This window comes from Tachypleus tridentatus, chromosome 4, assembly GCF_004210375.1.
Source record: "Tachypleus tridentatus isolate NWPU-2018 chromosome 4, ASM421037v1, whole genome shotgun sequence".
NCBI classification, from domain to species: Eukaryota; Metazoa; Arthropoda; class Merostomata; order Xiphosura; family Limulidae; genus Tachypleus; species Tachypleus tridentatus.
Window position 1 is genome coordinate 52,049,142 of NC_134828.1, and position 18,796 is coordinate 52,067,937.

General features: G+C 35.2%; 1 protein-coding gene across 11 annotated transcripts in view; it reads left to right on the top strand.

The window, feature by feature from the left end:
* Positions 1-18,796, top strand: part of LOC143249131 (E3 SUMO-protein ligase PIAS2-like) — a 118,342-nt gene that overhangs the window by 1,620 nt on the left and 97,926 nt on the right. For 2 of the 11 annotated variants that reach the window (XR_013027576.1, XM_076498487.1), the window contains exon 1: positions 14,817-15,416. The exons of 5 other annotated variants lie outside the window; for them this stretch is intronic. Coding sequence is in view for 5 of the 6 variants with exons in the window: in XM_076498487.1 (XP_076354602.1) it covers positions 15,330-15,416 (87 nt within the window). In the remaining variant the exon portion in view is untranslated. Of the gene's footprint in view, positions 1-13,984; positions 14,706-14,816; positions 15,417-18,796 lie in introns of those variants that run through there. 4 more of the 11 variants (XM_076498482.1, XM_076498481.1, XM_076498490.1 and 1 more) reach the window with 4 other exon arrangements.

Genomic DNA, 18,796 nt, shown 5'->3' on the forward strand with positions numbered 1-18,796 from the left:
AAATTACAGCACCCTAACCACCTGGCCTTGCTGGGCCTAGCACAGTTTTATTACTGGAAGTGCATTTTTGCATATTTTTTTTCCATTATTTTGATTTGTCAAATTCTTATGATGGGACATATTTATATCTTAAGAGACTTAAAAGTAGCATTTTTTGACTGCTTGCCATTAAGAAAACAGTAGTGAAGTGGTTTACATACTGGTTGACTCTCATTAAGTAGAGTAATAACATTATTTGCATAAAGGAGCAGAAGATGTTTAGGATTAAGATTTGTTTTCCAGATACCTTATAAGAAGATTAGCTGGGTAACTCACGTCATTAGAATTGGGAAATGGTTAGTTAATTTGATTGTGAGGTAGTTGAATGAGAGAAAGTAAAAAAAGTCATTACTAATGCAGACTAATCAAACTGGACCCTTGTAACTAGTGGAGTGCATTAGTTGTCAGTTTTTGGCTATAATATTTGTTATTTACATTTATGATGTTGTTAAGGGCATAATTAATAATTTAATACAATTTCCTGATGAAATTACAATATTTGGTATTGCCAGCTATATTGAGGATGTTGAGACACTAAAGATTGACATAGATCAGTTGGTAGTTTAGGTAGTTATTTGTTTATGATCTTTAATTATATTATGTACAAGGTAATGTATATGGAGTACAATAATTTCAATCATGTAATTAATATATATTGAAACTCATTCAATGTTGTGACTAAAAAAAAAAAAAGAGATTGGCACAATTGGGATTAAGATGTATCAAGCCATTGAAACAGTTGTGAGATTGGTTGTTAGAATGGCCTCAAGAGTTACATTTGTCTGTTTGCATTTGTGGGATAGTTTTCTGGGGATGTTTATAGTGAAGCTGCAGTCCACAACAGAGGGTATGGTCAATCAAGTAATGTATTAGGCCTTTGCATCACAGATTCTCATCTCATAAATTTCACCCCTGGGGAAAAAGAAAAAAATAATCTTTAAAATACATATATACTTACATATATATATACAAGTTTAGTAATAGTGTTTAAGGGTAAGTTTTAGAGGTAAAGATAAATGTAGTAGATATCAGATCATGAGCTTTGTAATGTTAAATATTTTAAAACAGGTGATTGAGTAGTTTCCTGTGTAATGTGGGTCAAGCTGCACCCTTTTGGGACTGATGACATAAACCTTGGTAATCAGAGGCTCTAAGAGTTATAATCAAGGGAAACTATAAGAATTACAATCAGAGTTGCCAGCTGTCTGTGAATTAATGAACAGCTGATAATAAAAGAAAAAAGTTCTTAAATGGTATTACAACCAGTTGTACTGAGACATCTATTAATGGTGCAGCAGCTTCTTCTTCTAATCTGAAATAGTCATCAGTTTCTTGATTGACATTCTATTTTCTAGACGTGTTTTAACTTGCTGTCCATGTGACTACAACATTTTATTTTGCTTGATCACAAATTATTTCAGTTTCAACTTCATGTTTTGTGTCTGTTTTTCATTATTTATGCTCTCTATTTTTATAATATTTCTGTTTTCTGTATTCTAATTGTTCATATTAATTTGAGATTTAATATGGCAAATGAGGGAATTCCTGTGACAGTCAACAGTGGTTTTAACACAAGTCTACAGGTCATAAGATTGATGATGTCTGCTAGGGAAGTACGAGCTTTAGTTCACAAGGAATTTGTGTCTGCATTTGGCAAATGCTTTCTTCTTTTCACATTACAAATTTTTGTGAGGAAGGCTATAACTACTATGTAAAATTTTCTTTTTCTGTCAACTTTCATCTGTTACCATGTCTCCATGTAATCTACTGGGTTAGATCTATGGTAAGTTTTTCAGTATGTATTTCTCATTCCCAGGAGGTATACCCATAATTAGTGAGTCTGTGTGAGCTTTAGTGGATTGATCTAATGTGATAGTTTGTCTTTGTTTTCTTTGCTCAGTATTTGGTTAGTTAAATTTTTATAATTCTTTTGTCATCTAAGTTACTTTAGTTTAAGTTTGTATTTAGAATTTATTACTTTGTTTGAATTTTGGTATATGTATGAATTTTTCATGATAGTGACTGTTTGGATAATTGTAATTTTGGCCAATGTTTGGAGTGTATTGGATCATTATGTATACTTTTTCACTGTTTATATGTGTTTGTAAATTCCTTTTTCATTACTGTTAGTCACATTTAATGGAAGATTAGATTTGAGTCAAATTTTGTTATTGTTATGTGGATATCTTTTCATTTTCAAGTTATTTGGGGTAGGTTTACTTTTGTGTCCCTTGTCTTATCAGTTTTTTGAGTGGATTTACAAGTTTGATATTGATGTCTTTTATCTTCTAAGTTCCCCTAGTGCTTTTAGTCTTAGGTGAAATTTCATAGTTTTACAAGTTTTTTATTTTTATGTACTTTGCAGACTCAGCAAATTTCTAGGTTTTGTTAGTTCATTTGGAGTGAGTACTTTTTCTAAGTATGTTTAGTTTGTGTGTCTTTTTGGCTGTGCATCATGACAGTTCTGTGGGCTCTGTCTGGAGGTTTCTGCATTCAGTTCTTCTCCTCTCCCTATCCATTTTCCAGTTCTTCTTCTTTCCTCCTTGAGATTGCACCTTGAATATGTTCTGGTTGTTTTGTCTAGTATGCTCAACATCTACTACACAAAGGGACTGCCAAATGAGTTGTTATTACTCATTTGGGGTTTTGCCCCCATTTAATTGCTGTCCCTTGAAAAGTAGGGGATTATAAACTTTCTAGGTTGTTCTCTTTTTCTGGAAGTAGTTCAATTCACCATGGAGCTCTACTTTTCACTTTTTTTTTTCATTAGAACTCTCAATTACCAAGTCATTGTGAGGTGTCTTTCTTTATATTCCAACTGTTCCAGTGTAATGTTGTTTTTTTGGGTTCACCTGCAAGGGTTGTGTCTTCTAGTTCCAGATGCTTTTGTCTGTTTTTTTTTTTTACTCTATTTTGTCAAGTTGGCTATCATTTTCACTTGTTAGATCTATAGACAACTGGCCCCTGCTTACCTCTTTCCATGCTCATTCAGTCAACTATGCCTGCTTACTTTTTCAAGAAGCTAATTGGGCAACGTTTTCTGTTCCTGTTGGAGACACCCATTCTTAACTTCAATCAGTATCTTATTCCACTGCAGGATTTTTTTCAATTATCATCATAGTTGGATCTAGCCTTCTTAACTTTGGCTCATGGATATGAATTGGGCAGTCTCAATGGCTTTACTTTTTGCTTTTCTCACTGTATAAAAGGTTCTATCTCTTTTATGGATGTATGCTTTCTTGGAAGTTCCCACTCACTTAAGTTGAGCTCATGTGCTTTCCCTTCAGTGGATGATTCTCCTCCAGTGGAACTTCTCCCATGAACTGTTATACCATTCCATTACCTTTCCAGGGCTTTTCCTGATTCCCAAGAGATTTCAGGTTAGTAGTGGTCTATCAAGGAGCCTACTCCTTGGAGTGAATTCCTGTATGTGATGAGGGGATCTCCAAGGGAAGATTCTGTTCTTTCATTTTACCTCCTCTGGGGTCTAAATATCCATCCATGTGTTTGCTGTACATGGTGACCCATGAAGGGGAGGAGAGGATCCTGGTGGTTCAGAGTTCCAACCAACCTCTATGGTCTTGAATTCCTGTAGATGGGTATCCTTGGGGAGGGCCCCTTCGGTCAGTTGGCTGGTCCACTTAAGCTAGGGTCAACTAAGTACCAGTGTTGGATGGCCTCAACAGGTGTTGTGGACATTGTATCTGATGCTGGTGTTTGGGTATAGTGCTCACAAAACCCTGGCATTGCTGATGTGTCCTTGTTTGGCATTGTAGTGTGTCCCCTTGTTGGGCTCCATGATGGGTGGAGTTAATGGGAACCAAAACATCCTTCTTTTTATTATGGATCCTTCAAATAAAAACTTAAATAAAATAGTGAAAAAACAGTCCATAGGTAAACATCCACATCTTGAAGATTCTGAGCAACAATCTTCAGCATCTGTAACACCTGTACTTCATTTTCTTATACTATATTCTCTTTCAGACAAACTTTCAGGAGAAATGTCTCCCTTTTTTATTCACAAGGAACATGCCAGCTCTTCAAAGTCAGTCAAAAAGTTTTGCTCTGGTTACATATTGGTGGAAACATCCACACCTAAAAAGAGTGAACCTTTTACATTCAAAGGCAATTGGGGATATACCCATTGAGGTTATGCCCCATGCTACTTTGAATTTGTCATGAGGAGCTGTTGTTGAAAGGGATTTCAAGAACATCCCCAAGTCAGAGATTCTTACTGGTTTCTTCATCCATGGAGTTTCTGTAGTGAGGCATATCACCATTTGCAAAGATGGAATTACGATGTGGACCAGTGTGTTCATTTTAACATTTACATCACAACATCCACCTGCCACCATCAAGGCAGGTTATCTTAATTGCAAGGTACAACCATACATTCCAAACCCTCTCAAATGTTTCCAGTGTCAGTGGTTCGATCACTCGAAGACATCATGTCATGGTTCCTTGACATGTGATAGTTGAGATGGCAATTGCAATGGTTCTCACCCATCCTACTTTCATTCTTGCCCTAAACAGTTGGAAGAAAAAGAGGTGCAGTATTTGAAAATGATTCAAAAGTTGCTGTCCACCATTTCATCTCAGATGTATGCTGTTGCACTTCATTCCACTACTATAGTGGGAGTGCAGATGGATCTCTCTGTTCTTCCAAAAGAATCATTCTCAAACCATGGTTAAAAAAGTTGATGAATCAACTTCAACACCCATCTCTGTCCCTAACATACATTCCAAGAAACTCCAAGATCCACTTCCTTTGGTTCTGGGTATGGGCATTTCCTCAGATATATCTTCTTCTCCCACTGCAAGATGCAAAATGATCATTCATTCATGTCCTCAGTCACTGGGATTCTCTTCCAACAGCAAAGCCATTTGACCCAGGGCAGGATTCATGGAGGTCGATAGACCTGTCTCAAATAAAGACAGTAAAGAAAGAAGACATGGTCTTAAACAGAAGGGTTCTCCACCCAATTTACCTACACATAAATAAAAATGGCCACCTTGATGCAATAGAACTGTCAAGGTTTACGTTCTAATCTGGATGACATCAAAACACTGATTGCATTTTGTCCATCCTGTATGTCTTTCCTCACAGGAAACTTTTCTGAAACCTACCAGTACAGTCATTTTTCTTTGTACAGAATGACAGGTTGTGTGATGGATGTGTGCAAGGAAGGGTGGCATTGATGGTTGATCAGCATGTGCTTACTCTGTTTTTGCCACTCGACACACCTTTGGAGGCTGTAGCCATCCTTGTTTCCTTGGATTATACCATTACTGTTTGTTCTCTCTACCTGTCTCCTGGAGAGACATATGATCAATCAGACCTTGATGCTCTCATTGAACAGTTGCTGTCTCCCTTTTTAATCCTGGGGGACTTAAATGGACATCATCTCCTCTGAGGAAATGCTGATATTGATATGAGGGGTTACTCTGTAGAATGTATGCTCTCTGATCATATTCTTTCATTTTTCATGCAGGGTTGACAATAATTCACGAGGCAGTGATCATTTTCCAACCCATGTGCCTTGGTGGAAGCTAGATCATGCAATCTGGCCCTATTTCACTGCTCTCTCAGAACTTGATCCTGCCATCGTCTGTAAACCATCAATAGATGACTGTGTGGCAGCAGTAACTGACTGTATTATACAAGCACCTACTCAATGTATTCCTAATACCTCGACATGTTTTCCACCATATCTTCCTCCTCCGAGGAATCCTGCCTGCCACATGGCACGGAAGGCTCAAAAATGGGCCTGGGATACCTTCTGTAGATATCCCACACTCTTTAACTGCATCTCTTTCCTGCAGGCCCGTGTACATGCTCAATGGGTAAGACGTCAAAGCCAGAAGGAATCTTGGATTAAGTTCACAACCAGCATATCTTCTACCACCAGTTTCAAAGTCATATGGGACAAGATTCAGAAGGTCAGTGGGCAATATAATTCTGTTCCCCTCTCGATCTTGCTCTTTGATGGCCAGGAAGTAGCTGATACCTAGAGCATTGCCAATACTCTAGGTGAAAGCTTTTGCCCAGTATCTAGCACTTCTGCTTCTACCTCCATCGTTTTAGCCATCAAGAGTCGGGCAAAGCAATCATCTCTTTTCTTTTGAGCTGATTTTCTCCATGACTATAATTGTCCTTTTACACTGGTGGAACTCAAAGTGGCCCTTCATTGGTCTGGCAGTACATCAGTTGGACCTGATGATGTACACTATAAAATGCTGCACCATCTATCTCCTGCTTCTATTGCTATTCTTCTGATTGATTTTAACTGGATCTGGCAGGAGAATGTTGTTTCTGATGCCTGGTGCCAGGCTATTGTCCAGTTTTTTCTCTAAGCCTGAGAAGGATCCCAAGATTCCTTCAAACTACTGTTCAGTTGCTTTGACGAGCTGTCTCTGTAAGACCTTAGAGAGGTTGGTTAATGCTTGTCTTGTTTGGTTTCTCAAATCAGACAACCTCCTCTCGCTCACCCAGTGTGGGTTCTGATGACAGCGCTCCACCATGGACTACCTGTTTTGACTTGAAATATCAATCAAAGAAGTCTTTCTCAAATGACATCTTGTATTAATATTTGTTGACATTGAGAAGGTTTATGATACAACATGGAGGTATGGGATTTTGCAAGACCTCCATATATATGAGTTATGTGGCTATTTGCCCATTTTTATTAAAAATTTTTAATGGACAGGTGATTCCAAGTTCATGTGGGCTCGACACTTTTGCATTCTTTTCTACAGGAAGTTGGAGCCCCTCAGGGCTGTGTTTTGAGTGTCACACTTTTTAGTATATAAATTAATGCCATCACTGAACAACTCCCTTTCACTGTTGCAAACAGGCTTTATGTTGACAACTTTCACATCTCATGTTAGTCGTTGAACATGAGGTATATTGAGCTGCAGCTACAGACTGCCCTCAATCATTTGCTGAAGTGGACCACAGCAAATGGCTTCAACTTCTCTTTCTCTCTTAAATCATTTGCATACACTTTTGCTGCCAACAGGGTATTCATCCTGATCCTGAGTTCTGTATTGGTGATGTTGTGCTGCCTGTAATCACTGATACAAAGTTCTTGGGGCTTATCTCTGACCGTAAGCTGACCTTTATACCACTCATCAAACAGCTATGAGTCAAATGTACAAGAGCACTGAACATCCTTCGTGTTCTCTCTTCCACCACTTGGGAATGGATTGATGTTCTGTGTTAAAGATATATCATGCTCTTATTCGATCAAAACTTGACTATGGAACACTGGTCTATGGCTCTGCCAGACCCTTGGTCTTAAAAATGCTGGACCCTACTCATCATCAAGGACTTTGCCTCTGCACTGGGGCTTTCTGCACTTTCCCAGTTCAGAGCTGATACATAGAGTCTCATGAACTTTCTATGCACTTCTCTCATTTGCAACTGTCTTTACTATATGCTTCAAAACTTCATTCCTTACCTGGGGTTGTGTTTTCCTTCTTGAGTGGGCCATACTTTTTCAGAACAGATGATCTGTCATTGCTCCTTTTGGCCTTCGTATCCAGGCGCAGTTGGATGAATTGGGTCTGTCCTTGGATAACATTGCTGTATTCACGGGTCAGCCCATCCTAACATGGCTTTTAAAAGTCCCCAATTGTGACCTGTCTTTAAGTCATCTGAGAAAAGCAGACACTCCCGAATGGAAATACTGTCTGCTATTTGCTGAACATCTTTTGAACCATCCTTCCATTCCTATTTATACAGATGGTTTGTATTAAGGTGACTATGTAGGCTTTGATATGGTTTGTTGTGGTTTGGTGGTTGTGTGCAGAATCTCCTCTATAGCTTCTGTGTTCACCACTGAACTGTACACCATTTCTCTTGCCCTGGATCACATAAAGCTAAGCAGTACTCAGACTACACTATTTATGATGACTCACTTAGTTTTCTACTGGCCCTGGAATAGCTTCACCTTAGTTCACACCCTGTTCTCACAGATATTCAAAACCAACTAGCCCATTTTTCTTTAACATCTACTTCTATCCAGTTTTTCTGTATACCGGGCCACGTTGGTATTCGTGAGAACGAGCTCGTGACATTGCAGCTAAATCTATCTGATCTGGCACTATCGCCGCTGTGTCTGTTCCATACATGGACTGTAGTTCTGTATTCAAGCTGCCATGCCAGCTGGCAGTCGACTTGGAGTGAGCAACGAGAAAAAAAGGTTTTCCAAATAAAATCCTCTATTGGACTTTGGCTCTCTTTTTTTTCTATAAGGATCAGAAAGAGAAAGTTGTTCTAACAAGACTATGCACTGGTCACAGTCTTTTAAATTTTCATTTTCTTTTATTTGTCACTGATGCACCAGTGTGTAGTCCTTGTAACACCCAGGTTACAATAAACCACATTTTACTCTCTTGCTGTCATTATGACTCTCAACAACAGCACCATTTTAAACATGTTCTGTTCTAGGGTTTGCTCATAACATTAGTATTATTGGTGATGGTGACACTGTTCACCTTGGAAATATTTTTAGTTTTTTAAAGGCCATTAAACTTTTTAATGTCATTTAAGTATTTTTTAATTTATACATTATACCTTTTTTAATGTGGTTCCCTTTTAAGAATTAAAGAATAATTTTTTTTAATTAAAGAATTAAAATCAAATCTAATTGGATTTGAAATTAGAAAATGGCTGTAACGTTAAATAACTCGCAACCAGGACTGGAAAGGCCAACTTCAGGTGAGTAACGTTGCTGTTTGAACTACCTGTTACTCATTCTGGTGAGTTATTATTAAAATTTTGCTACAAGTCTTTTAAAACCTTTATTACTCTTTGAAAATGGCCATAACGTCAGATACCTCAGAAGCAGGACTGGAAAGGCCAACTTCATGTGACTGATGGTGGTTTTTGTACTTACCTGGTAGTCTTTCTGTTGAGTTATGATAATTACACTTATGCTACAGAAAGTCCTTTACAACTTGTATTATTGTAGTTTTTCTCTTAAAGTTGTAGACTAGATGTAAACATTGGTTGTATGCTATTTATGTTTTTAAACTTTGTTTTACCTTAATTTCCTTTTGTGAATTTTACTTAATTTACTTTAATTTTAACTTTTTACCCAATGTTTGGTGCAGATAGCCTAGCTGCTTTGTGCCATAAGACACTAAATCAACCAACCATCCAACCAGTCATTTTCATCCTGTTACATTTCTAGATGTCTGTTCACCTTTGAACTGCAGCTTCTGCAGTAATATACAGCTTATGTATATTACTTCTATATGTTTTTATTTGATACATATATTTTAGGATCCCACCTGGTTGTAGATGTTACCTGTTTAGATATGCTTCCTATTATATTTGCATCAGATATCAATAATTCTGAAATGGCAATGTGTGTCATGTTGTATCCATGTGTGTGTGTATATATCTGTGGTATATATAAAAAGTTACTAGTTTCATTTATAAAGAACTTTCACTTGCAGAACTTGTAGATAAAGAAGATAGGGATTTTTACCCTTCCCGACTCACTTGTGATTCTTACATTTGGAGTATACCTGCTTTTAAAATAGAGAACCACAGACAACCATTGCACTGTTCCCAGTGTGTTGTTCCTCCAACTCCTCAGTGTGAATCCCTCTATTTACTCTTCTCTCTAGTGGAGCATGAGAGTTTTTTTTTACCACTTCTGTTTACTAGTTGCTGGAGTGGTGGATCATAGAGGATTTATCCTGAATTAGTTTGGAAAATAAAACTTTTTAGCCCATGTGTACTCATTTGGTGAGAAGAGGGCTAGAGTTTTTATAAGCATTACACTTCCAAACTGTGAATTAAAAATTAATATTAAATATCCAAAGTGCTTCACCTGGATATTTTTTACCTGCGTACTTGATCTAATCAAGCATATTTTATCTAGCCATGTATTGCTGTTTTGTTTCTAATTCTAGCTTGGTTCTTGGTACTATGCTGCAAGTCATTATCACCATTTTTTTTTTATTATTATTATTATTATTACTATGGCTCATTATGACCTGGATGTGGACAGAGTGATAGTTATGAACCCCACAACCACACTCATAACATTAATTTGTATTTTTCAAAACTCTCTCTGTTCAAAACACATCTTCTGGATGTTGTTGGGTGGATGAACCAAATTTGTTGGTTACTGTATTTTATACAAGGAGTTTCCACTGTATATTTTGCCTGGATGGACCACACTTGGTTTTATCCAATGCAACTTGTTCAAGAAGTAGTGCTGTAACCCACTGGTGTGCTTTTTTTCATATGCTGACACATCTGTTCCTTCAGTGCAGCTACTTTCACTTGTTTTGGGATTGATGTGCCTTCACTAGCCCTTCCAACTGGGCAGTGTGGGATACTAGCTTTGGGTGAATCGAGGTAGTACCGTTTTGGAAGTTAATATTTTCTTCTCATCCACTTTCCACCTTTCCTCCCCATTAAGATGGCAGTGTTTATGGTTTGTGTTTGCCAATTCTCAAAAGTTAGGATTGTTCTAGAATAAGAGGGAGCTAGCTGTGCTAGAATAGTTAGCCTAGCATGATTGGTGGAGAGTAGTTACATGATCAGCACATTGTGAAATGATGCAGAACATGGGATGTAAAGACTTGTGTGCTGTTTGTGTTGGAAATACAGGCTTATGGACAGTGTTAAAATATAAGTAGCAAAGGTTTTTGTAATGATATCAGTTAAAAAATAGTGCTAGCAAAGAAAGGCTAATGTTTGTTTATATTTCATTAAAAACAAAATGTATAAAGGGTAGAAAGTTTTTAATTGACACTTGTTAGAGGCCACCTGATCAAGTGGATTATGTCAATCAGAAATTGCATGAGATCAGGGTTGTTACTAATACAATAATCAGATGTTAATTTGAGATATATTGACTTAGAAGCCATGGAGGTAAAGAGTACAAGAAATTTCATGAAGTGGTTTAATTTTGGTGTTTTAGGTTAGATAACCACCTAGGAGAGATGCCATTTTAGGTTTATTGTTAACCACCATTAAGTATATTGTTATAAATATTGAAGTAGGAGGACATTTAGGGACAAATTATTGTTGTATAATTAACTTTTTTAACAGTAAAATATTTTTCCTCGTCATTTATTTTGTACCTAGTAAAACATACATACATACATATATACAGTAACAAATATAGCTAAGTTAATGCAATGATATTATTAATACGTTGGTTTTATCTACAGTGAGAGCCCTATAAACCTTGACTGCCATGTTTAGGAGAAATATGGCAAATAAGTTACAAAAAGTTTTAAAATTGTATACATATGTATAATATCAAACAGTAGTTTAGTTCATGACAACATTAATGCAGTCCATGTTTTCTTCATCAGATCTAGAGTTGTTTGTTTGTACATGCTGCATTGTAAAATCTTAATGAATGAATTCTAGAAACCATAAAATACATGAATGAACGTGTGTCTGTCTGTATATATAGGAAGTGCTTAGTGGAAATATATTGTATACTGAAAATGTGCAATTACATAGTTATTAGAACTGGGTGATTTAATCAATTAACCAAAATTACAATTAATCTTCTGCAATGGAAAAATTATAGAGGGTGATAAAATAGCTTTGTGATATCATTTAATGAAATGCAAAGGAGTCACAGGTTCACAAAGAATATTTACCAAACTGATAACTTTTAGAGGATGTTACTTATTATGGGGATGATGGAAAGGCTGAGGAATTGTTTGTTTATGCTTTAGGCCATTCAGAAGGTTAGCAAATAAAAATCATATTAATGGGCCCCAGCATGTCCAGATGTTAGAGCACTTTACTCACAATCTGAGGGTCACGGGTTTTAATCCTTGTTTCATGAAACATGTTTACTCTTTCAGTTGTAGGGGCATTATAATGTTATGTGCAGTTTCACTGTTTGTTTGTGGAAGAGTAGTCCAAGAGTTAGCAGTGAGTGATGATGACTAACTGCCTTCACTCTAGTCTTTTAATGCTAAATAAGGGAGGGAAAGCACAGATAGCACTTTTGTAACTTTGTACAAAATTCAAAACAAAACAAACACATTAACGATTGGGAAAAGCCTTGTTAATTGAATTTTAGGTTATCATCATATGAGAAATCAAGACATTGTTATTGATGGAGTTTAGTCATACTATTTCTTTGTAGCTTGTGCCAAGGGGATCCAATGCTTAACTCTTTCAACTTGGACTTGGTCAATTTGACAAACCATATGACCTCTCTTGGTTGAGAATGTTAGTGATCTTATTTATAACGAGATGGAGATGTATTCATGTGTAGTGGTTTTTTAGAAAGTGGGGATTTAAGGCTGCAATTGAAGGTGATCCTCAACATTGTGGAGAGACTTTAGATTGGCTTCTTTCTGTGACTGTTTTTAGTTTGTTGGATTTTCTTAGATTTTGAACCTCCTTTCTTGGGACTAGTCTTATCATTTTTCTATACTGCCATATTCCACAGGTGATGCCTGTGGTAACAGGTCCATTGTCTCAATCTAACAGATTTTCCTGACAGAATAGATATTGCATTGCAAGGCTCAGTTGGACTGTCTCTCTTTTTGTAACTCAAAATGGTTGGTTTACCTCTCATTGGATCACTTACATACTGGTTATTTGGTCTCTTGTACCTCATTTTTGGGCTTTGGTGATAAATGCTTTCCATCTGGACAGAATGGTATTACCATACTTAAACTTCCTTTCTTTCACATGTTACCCAGGGTATGAAATATAATTTGTTTCAACCCATTATCAGATCCTGTTGATCACACCAAATTGGTAGCTACACCCATGTTTCTGCTTCTCTGGCCCTTCTGGTGTGTTCAAATTTTCCACTTTTTTTTTTTTTTTTGGGGGGGAGGGCTCTTTGTTTGGAGGCTGCCATGATCAGACATGCTGCATCAGGTTAGAGTTTATGCAGTTTTGACATGACAATGGGATTTAATTTCTAAGTTTCTGCTTTGCCTGAAAGACACTTTTCTGAACAATAATGACATGCAGAGTGGCACTGTTGTATTGAGAGAAGGTTGAACCCTTTTCAGTCAGCAGTGCCCTTCACACAGAGATTTTTGCAACTTCCAATACTGCCATTGTTTACAGTGGCCTTATCAATTATTGTTTGATTATTACAACTTCTTAATTTTTGTATTCCTAGTACTCTTCGGATTCCTTATGTCATTATGGTTAATTGGTCCCAAATGATCATTTCAGCTAACAGGTAGATTAAGTTTGTGTTCTTTTTGTACAAATGTTTGTGTCTAGCTCTAATATGTGATGTATTATTCCCTTTACTTTGAAGTTTATTTTTTTGTTTCTGTTGACCTACAAACATCACAAGTTGGAGTAATTTGCACTGTTTGTTCACAGACCGTTTTTTTATTATCTACATCCTCAGACCATTTCTTCTTACCCAACAGTTTGTAAGATGAAAAAGTAGTTCAGTTATTTTCTGCAATTCATTTGCTCACTTTTTCCCTTTATTTCCAATCATATTTTTATCATGGTCATGTTCAGTGATGACTTTGAAGGTTTTTACTGCTTGCACTTGTACTTTTAGAGATTTTGGACAATACATTATTCTGGATTACCTTTGAAGGTGAATCATCTTCTTTGAGTTACATCTAATGAGATTTTTCTTTTCTATGTCCTTAGCAACCCAGTTGAATTGCTCATTAGAGGTCATTGTGCAGATTGGTATGTGGACACCTCCCCAGTACATTTCAATTACATAATATAAGATGTTCAAATTGCAATGTGAGGGGACACAGTTTTTAAAATAACAAACAAATGCCTTCAGGAAATAAAATTGTTCTTCAAACATGATAAGAAAACTTTTGTTAGTATGGAAAATGCAGAAAATACATCTGAGACTATGATGAAGTAGTTATTGATTATAATCCAAAATGATATTCTGAACATGAGAACACTCCATTTGATAAGAGTTCTTGTGTTTTCTTATAGCAAAGCCACATTGAGCTATCTGCTGAATCCACTGAGGGGAATCAAATCCCTGATTTTAGCATTGCAAATCCATAGACTTACTGTTGTACCAGTAGAGGACCCACTTGATAAGAGTGTCATATTATTTAGTATGAGTGAATTAGCAAAAGATTTCAGTCCACTCCTTAACAGATTTATTGATTCTTAAGACTTGCAACATGTGATCAACACCAATTCTGCAGCCACCACATGCTCAACCTGAACTAATAATGAATGAAGATGGATTGATGCACACAGCAAGTGGTTATAAATTTCTGAAAGGGAAAATGTTGAAAGTCACCCTTACTGTTGGAAGCTTTTGTACATAACAGAATGTATAGGTATAAGGAATAGTCTTTATTTATGCAGAGGCACAAATGTGAACTTGAAATATTTTCAGTTATTATCAAGAAATCCCTATACATTACATGACAGTTACAACACAAGTGATTAAACTTGCAGTGACAACAAGGAGAGAAGCATAAGATAATGAAGATAACCAAGGTATGTATGTTTCGAACAACCACTTAGTTAACTTCAAAGAAGACTTTACCAGATGCACATAGATCAGCTGAAGAACATTAGGTTCTTGCTGACACAGTTTACAGAGCATTTCCAGAAATAAACTTCCCATTAGATTCCTTCAGCCATCTGCATGAAGAGAACTCCAGTAGTGGCATCAAGTGTTGGTGAAGAGAAAGAGGTAATCCTTTCTTCACACTTTAAACCATAGAAAAGAAAATCATAAAAAATATTTGGTGACTGGACAGTTTAGGGGCAGTAAGTTAGTAAACAAATTTTTACTTTATAATGTCTTGATTGCACTGTTTTATGCAGTTAATGATTTGATGGTTATATAGTGTCTGTATTTATGAATGTCGATGTTGTTACTTGTAAAAAGTTGCTTTGCTAGTTGTTGTGGAATATTTATTCTTGCTGTACCATTATTTTCTTTGTGTAGTATATTGTTCAAGATCTTCACATATGTAAGGAGAAATGTTTGTTTTTAATTTAATCAGGCCAGGGGGTGGTTTCATATATTATAAGCCTGTGGCTTCTCTTCAAAATTTTTGAATTGTGTGAGCAGTCTGTCAGTATTTGTTAAGCTAGGTTAGATTATTATTGATTTTTGAGTATTAATAAGTTACACTGAGTGAATGTAGTCTGTGATCTATTTAAAGAGAGTGAATATGTTAGCCAGTGAATAAGTGTATATTATTCTGAGGCAGTTTCTTGTGTAAACTTTGATTATGTTTGAGGGTAGTAGTAGAGATACAAATACCATACATACAAGAAATGAATAAGTGAATTTCTAATACTGCAACAAATGGTTATAAATTTCCAGAAGAGACACTGTTGGAAGCTTTTGTACACAACTGGATGCATAGGTATAGGGAATAGTCTTCATGCACAGGTACAAACTTGAATTCCAAACATATTTACAAGAATTATCAAGAAATTTTTAATGTATTTTGTATAGCATGTTGATTATAAGGATTTTTATGTTAAATAAATAGCTATTGTCACTCAGTGCTTCTCTCTGTATGCATTTTTTTCACATGATACAAGTCTTTTATCTTCCTTCATTTGGAATTGACTGATTTCAATGATTCTTTCATACAAATCATCATGTGACAACCTTCCACCAAAAAGAGTGCAACATACACTCTTGATGCATGTGACTCCCTCTGTTCATTTCTACCAAATTCTCACTTCTTGTTTGGCAGTATTTGTGTTTTGGTGTTTAGTTTGTGCTCTCTTCAAGTGTTTAATTTTAATATTTTTCTTTAACTTTGCACTAACTCTCTCAACATGGGCTCAGTTAATTTGACCAACTGTGTGACGTTTCGTACTCCATTAAAGTCTTTATAGATTTAATACTTCTGATGTTCAATATAGTATGTATATCTTCACAAAATTTAGCAGTCTTTCAATTAACATTGTATTTCACCTGCAAAAAATATATCTTAGTGAAGTATATTTAATGACCTAAAATAAAGATTTGTCCATGAATATATTAAGTATTTGTTTTGAATAGTTTGTGTGCAAAGTAATTTTCATGCTAAGGTTAAAAAGTTTTCCTTGTCTCAAAAATCTCAAATTTCTTTTGTGTAATTTCTAAGTTTCCTTAATTTTTTTTAGTAAAACTTTATTTATTTTATCTGTTATTTTCTTTACCTTAACTCACAATGGGATTGGTTAATTTGATTGACTCCATAACTGCCAAAACCAAAAATATGAAATAAATCTAAATTACTCTTTTTTTCTTTTTAAAATGACTTCAAATGGTAACATGAAACTATATTCATTTATCCTAAGTAGCTTTAAGCTCCTAACCATGTACATTTATTGATAATTAAATTTTATTGATTTGTTGCTTATTGAACCATGTCTAGCTATTGTCCGTGCCATTATAAGTTGTAAAATCACTTGGATCATGTGCAGCTTATGTTATGCTATTGAATTTCAATACTTGTGTGTTGTTTATTTGCATTCATTGGGAAACATTTTTTTTTATTATTATTCATTTTATCTAATATCATTTTAACTAACCTAAGAAGATTTCTATTTTTACACTTTAGTTACTTTTTGTAACTAAAAAATAAACATGCTTTATAAGAAATAAAGTACTTACCCAATCGTTTTCCTTTCTTACTGTTGATTATCGAGGATGTTTAAGACTACTTGTTTTATTGTAATGGCAGTAATGCAGAAAATAATTTTTATTTAATTGAATAATTCATCAAATAATATAGACCAATAATATGCAAAAAGTAAACAATTTCCCTTAACTCTAATAATTTTTTATGCCTTTTGAACTATGTGATAAGAGTCACTACAAATTCATCCAAGCTAGTTATTAAGTTTCTCATTGGAATGTTGCTTGTACTCTGAGTGAAACTACTATCTGTTCAGGAAACAAAGTAATTCAATACATCATTTGGTGGATGAAAACCTTGACTTAATATATATAATTAAGTGTAAGAATGAACTATTAACATATTCTAAAAAGATGTGACAGGTGGATGTGGCAAAAGGGGTCTGATTTTCTGTTGAATGCTCTGTAGCTAAACAAAATTGAAGGCTATAAAACTTGTGGTGTCTGAGAAATGATGATTCTATAGTGAGTAATTTATATTTAATTTTTTACTTTTTCAAGGATTTGTGGAAAAGAATAGAGAAAATATGTCGTGTGTTTTACTAGGGGAAATTTGGGATTTTACAAATATTTTCATGTAGAATTAGTAATGTATAACATATGTACTATTAAAATATGGATTATTAGCTAAGATTTTGTTATTTAATTGGTATAACATAAACAAAAATAGTTTAATAAAATTTTGAATGTATGTCATGTATTACAAAGGACGGCCCTGCATGGCCAAGTGTGTTAAGGCATTTGACTTGTAATCTGAGGGTCGCAGGTTCGAATCCTGGTCTCACCAAACATGCTTGCCCTTTCAGCCATGGGGGCATTATAATGTGATGGTCAATTCCACTATTCTTTTGTAAAAAGGTAGCCCAAGAGTTGGCAGTAGGTGGTGATGACTAGCTGCCTTCCCTCTAGTCTTACACTGCTAAATTAGGGATGGCTAGTGCAGATAGCCTTTGAGTAGCTTTGCACAAAATTAAAAAACAAACAGACAAAAGCATTATAAAGGATATCCAAGAAGAAAGAGTTAATCTCTTTCAATGAACTTACTCTTTATTATATAACAGTTATATTTGTTACTTGTTGAGTTATTCTGAAGTGGAATTATTTTTCTACCCAGTTACTGAACTTTTTATTGTTTTTGCCAACACAGATGTGTTTGGTTATTCAACTTCCGTTATAAATTCTGTATTACTGCTTTGGAGATTGTGTTCTTTTAGCACATTTACACAGACTTCTCCATGGTACTCTGCAGGAATATCTTTTAGCTTTAATTTCTGAGATTGATTGATATTCATACTCAAGTTTAGGTAAGCCATTAATCTTAGTTGTATTTTTTCTGTTATACCATTCCATTAGGTTTACCATGGTCTTTGTTATTTTAGGATTACCTGTAATTCATCTTACTGGTATATCTAGCATTAATTTCACTGTATTGATTTTCTTCCATATATCAAGTCTCATGCATAGTTTATTGTTGCAATAAGTTTTCTTAACCCTGTCATTATGGCTCAGGGGTCAAAGGCCACAACATTGTGTTTGTTTACTTGCATTCAAAATTTTATTAAACTTCTATTTGATGTTTGGTATGAAACTACAGATTATAATTCAAGTTTTTGTATTATAAATTATTCAATTTCTTAACTTAAAATTAAATATTAAAAAACAGACATTAAGTTTTGTGTGTTATGTGAATATGTTGAATAGAGCATTGGTTCAAATAAGATGTTTGGGACATCAAAATATGAAGTCTGTAGTTCTGTACAAATTAAAAACTCAAATTACCAATATGAACAATGTGAAATATAAAATAAGAACCTTCCATCTTTTCTGCTTGCTGAGATATTGCTCATGTATTGAATGAAACAGTAGCCCTACTTACCTCTTTCCATTTTTGGAAATGGTCCCTTATATATACTTATTGTGTGTGTGATGTGCAAATAATCAATTGAAAGCTCAGAATATCCCTCTTGTGGCTGTCTCACCCATTTTCAAGGAGGTAGCTTGCATCTTTAATCTGCTTGAAATTTATATATTTTCAGACCAAAATACTAAACTTGATAAATTTGATGGTATCAATACTGGGCTTCCACTAGAAAAATAACTCTGTTAGCTACTGTGGCTAAACAAAGTAATTTTCT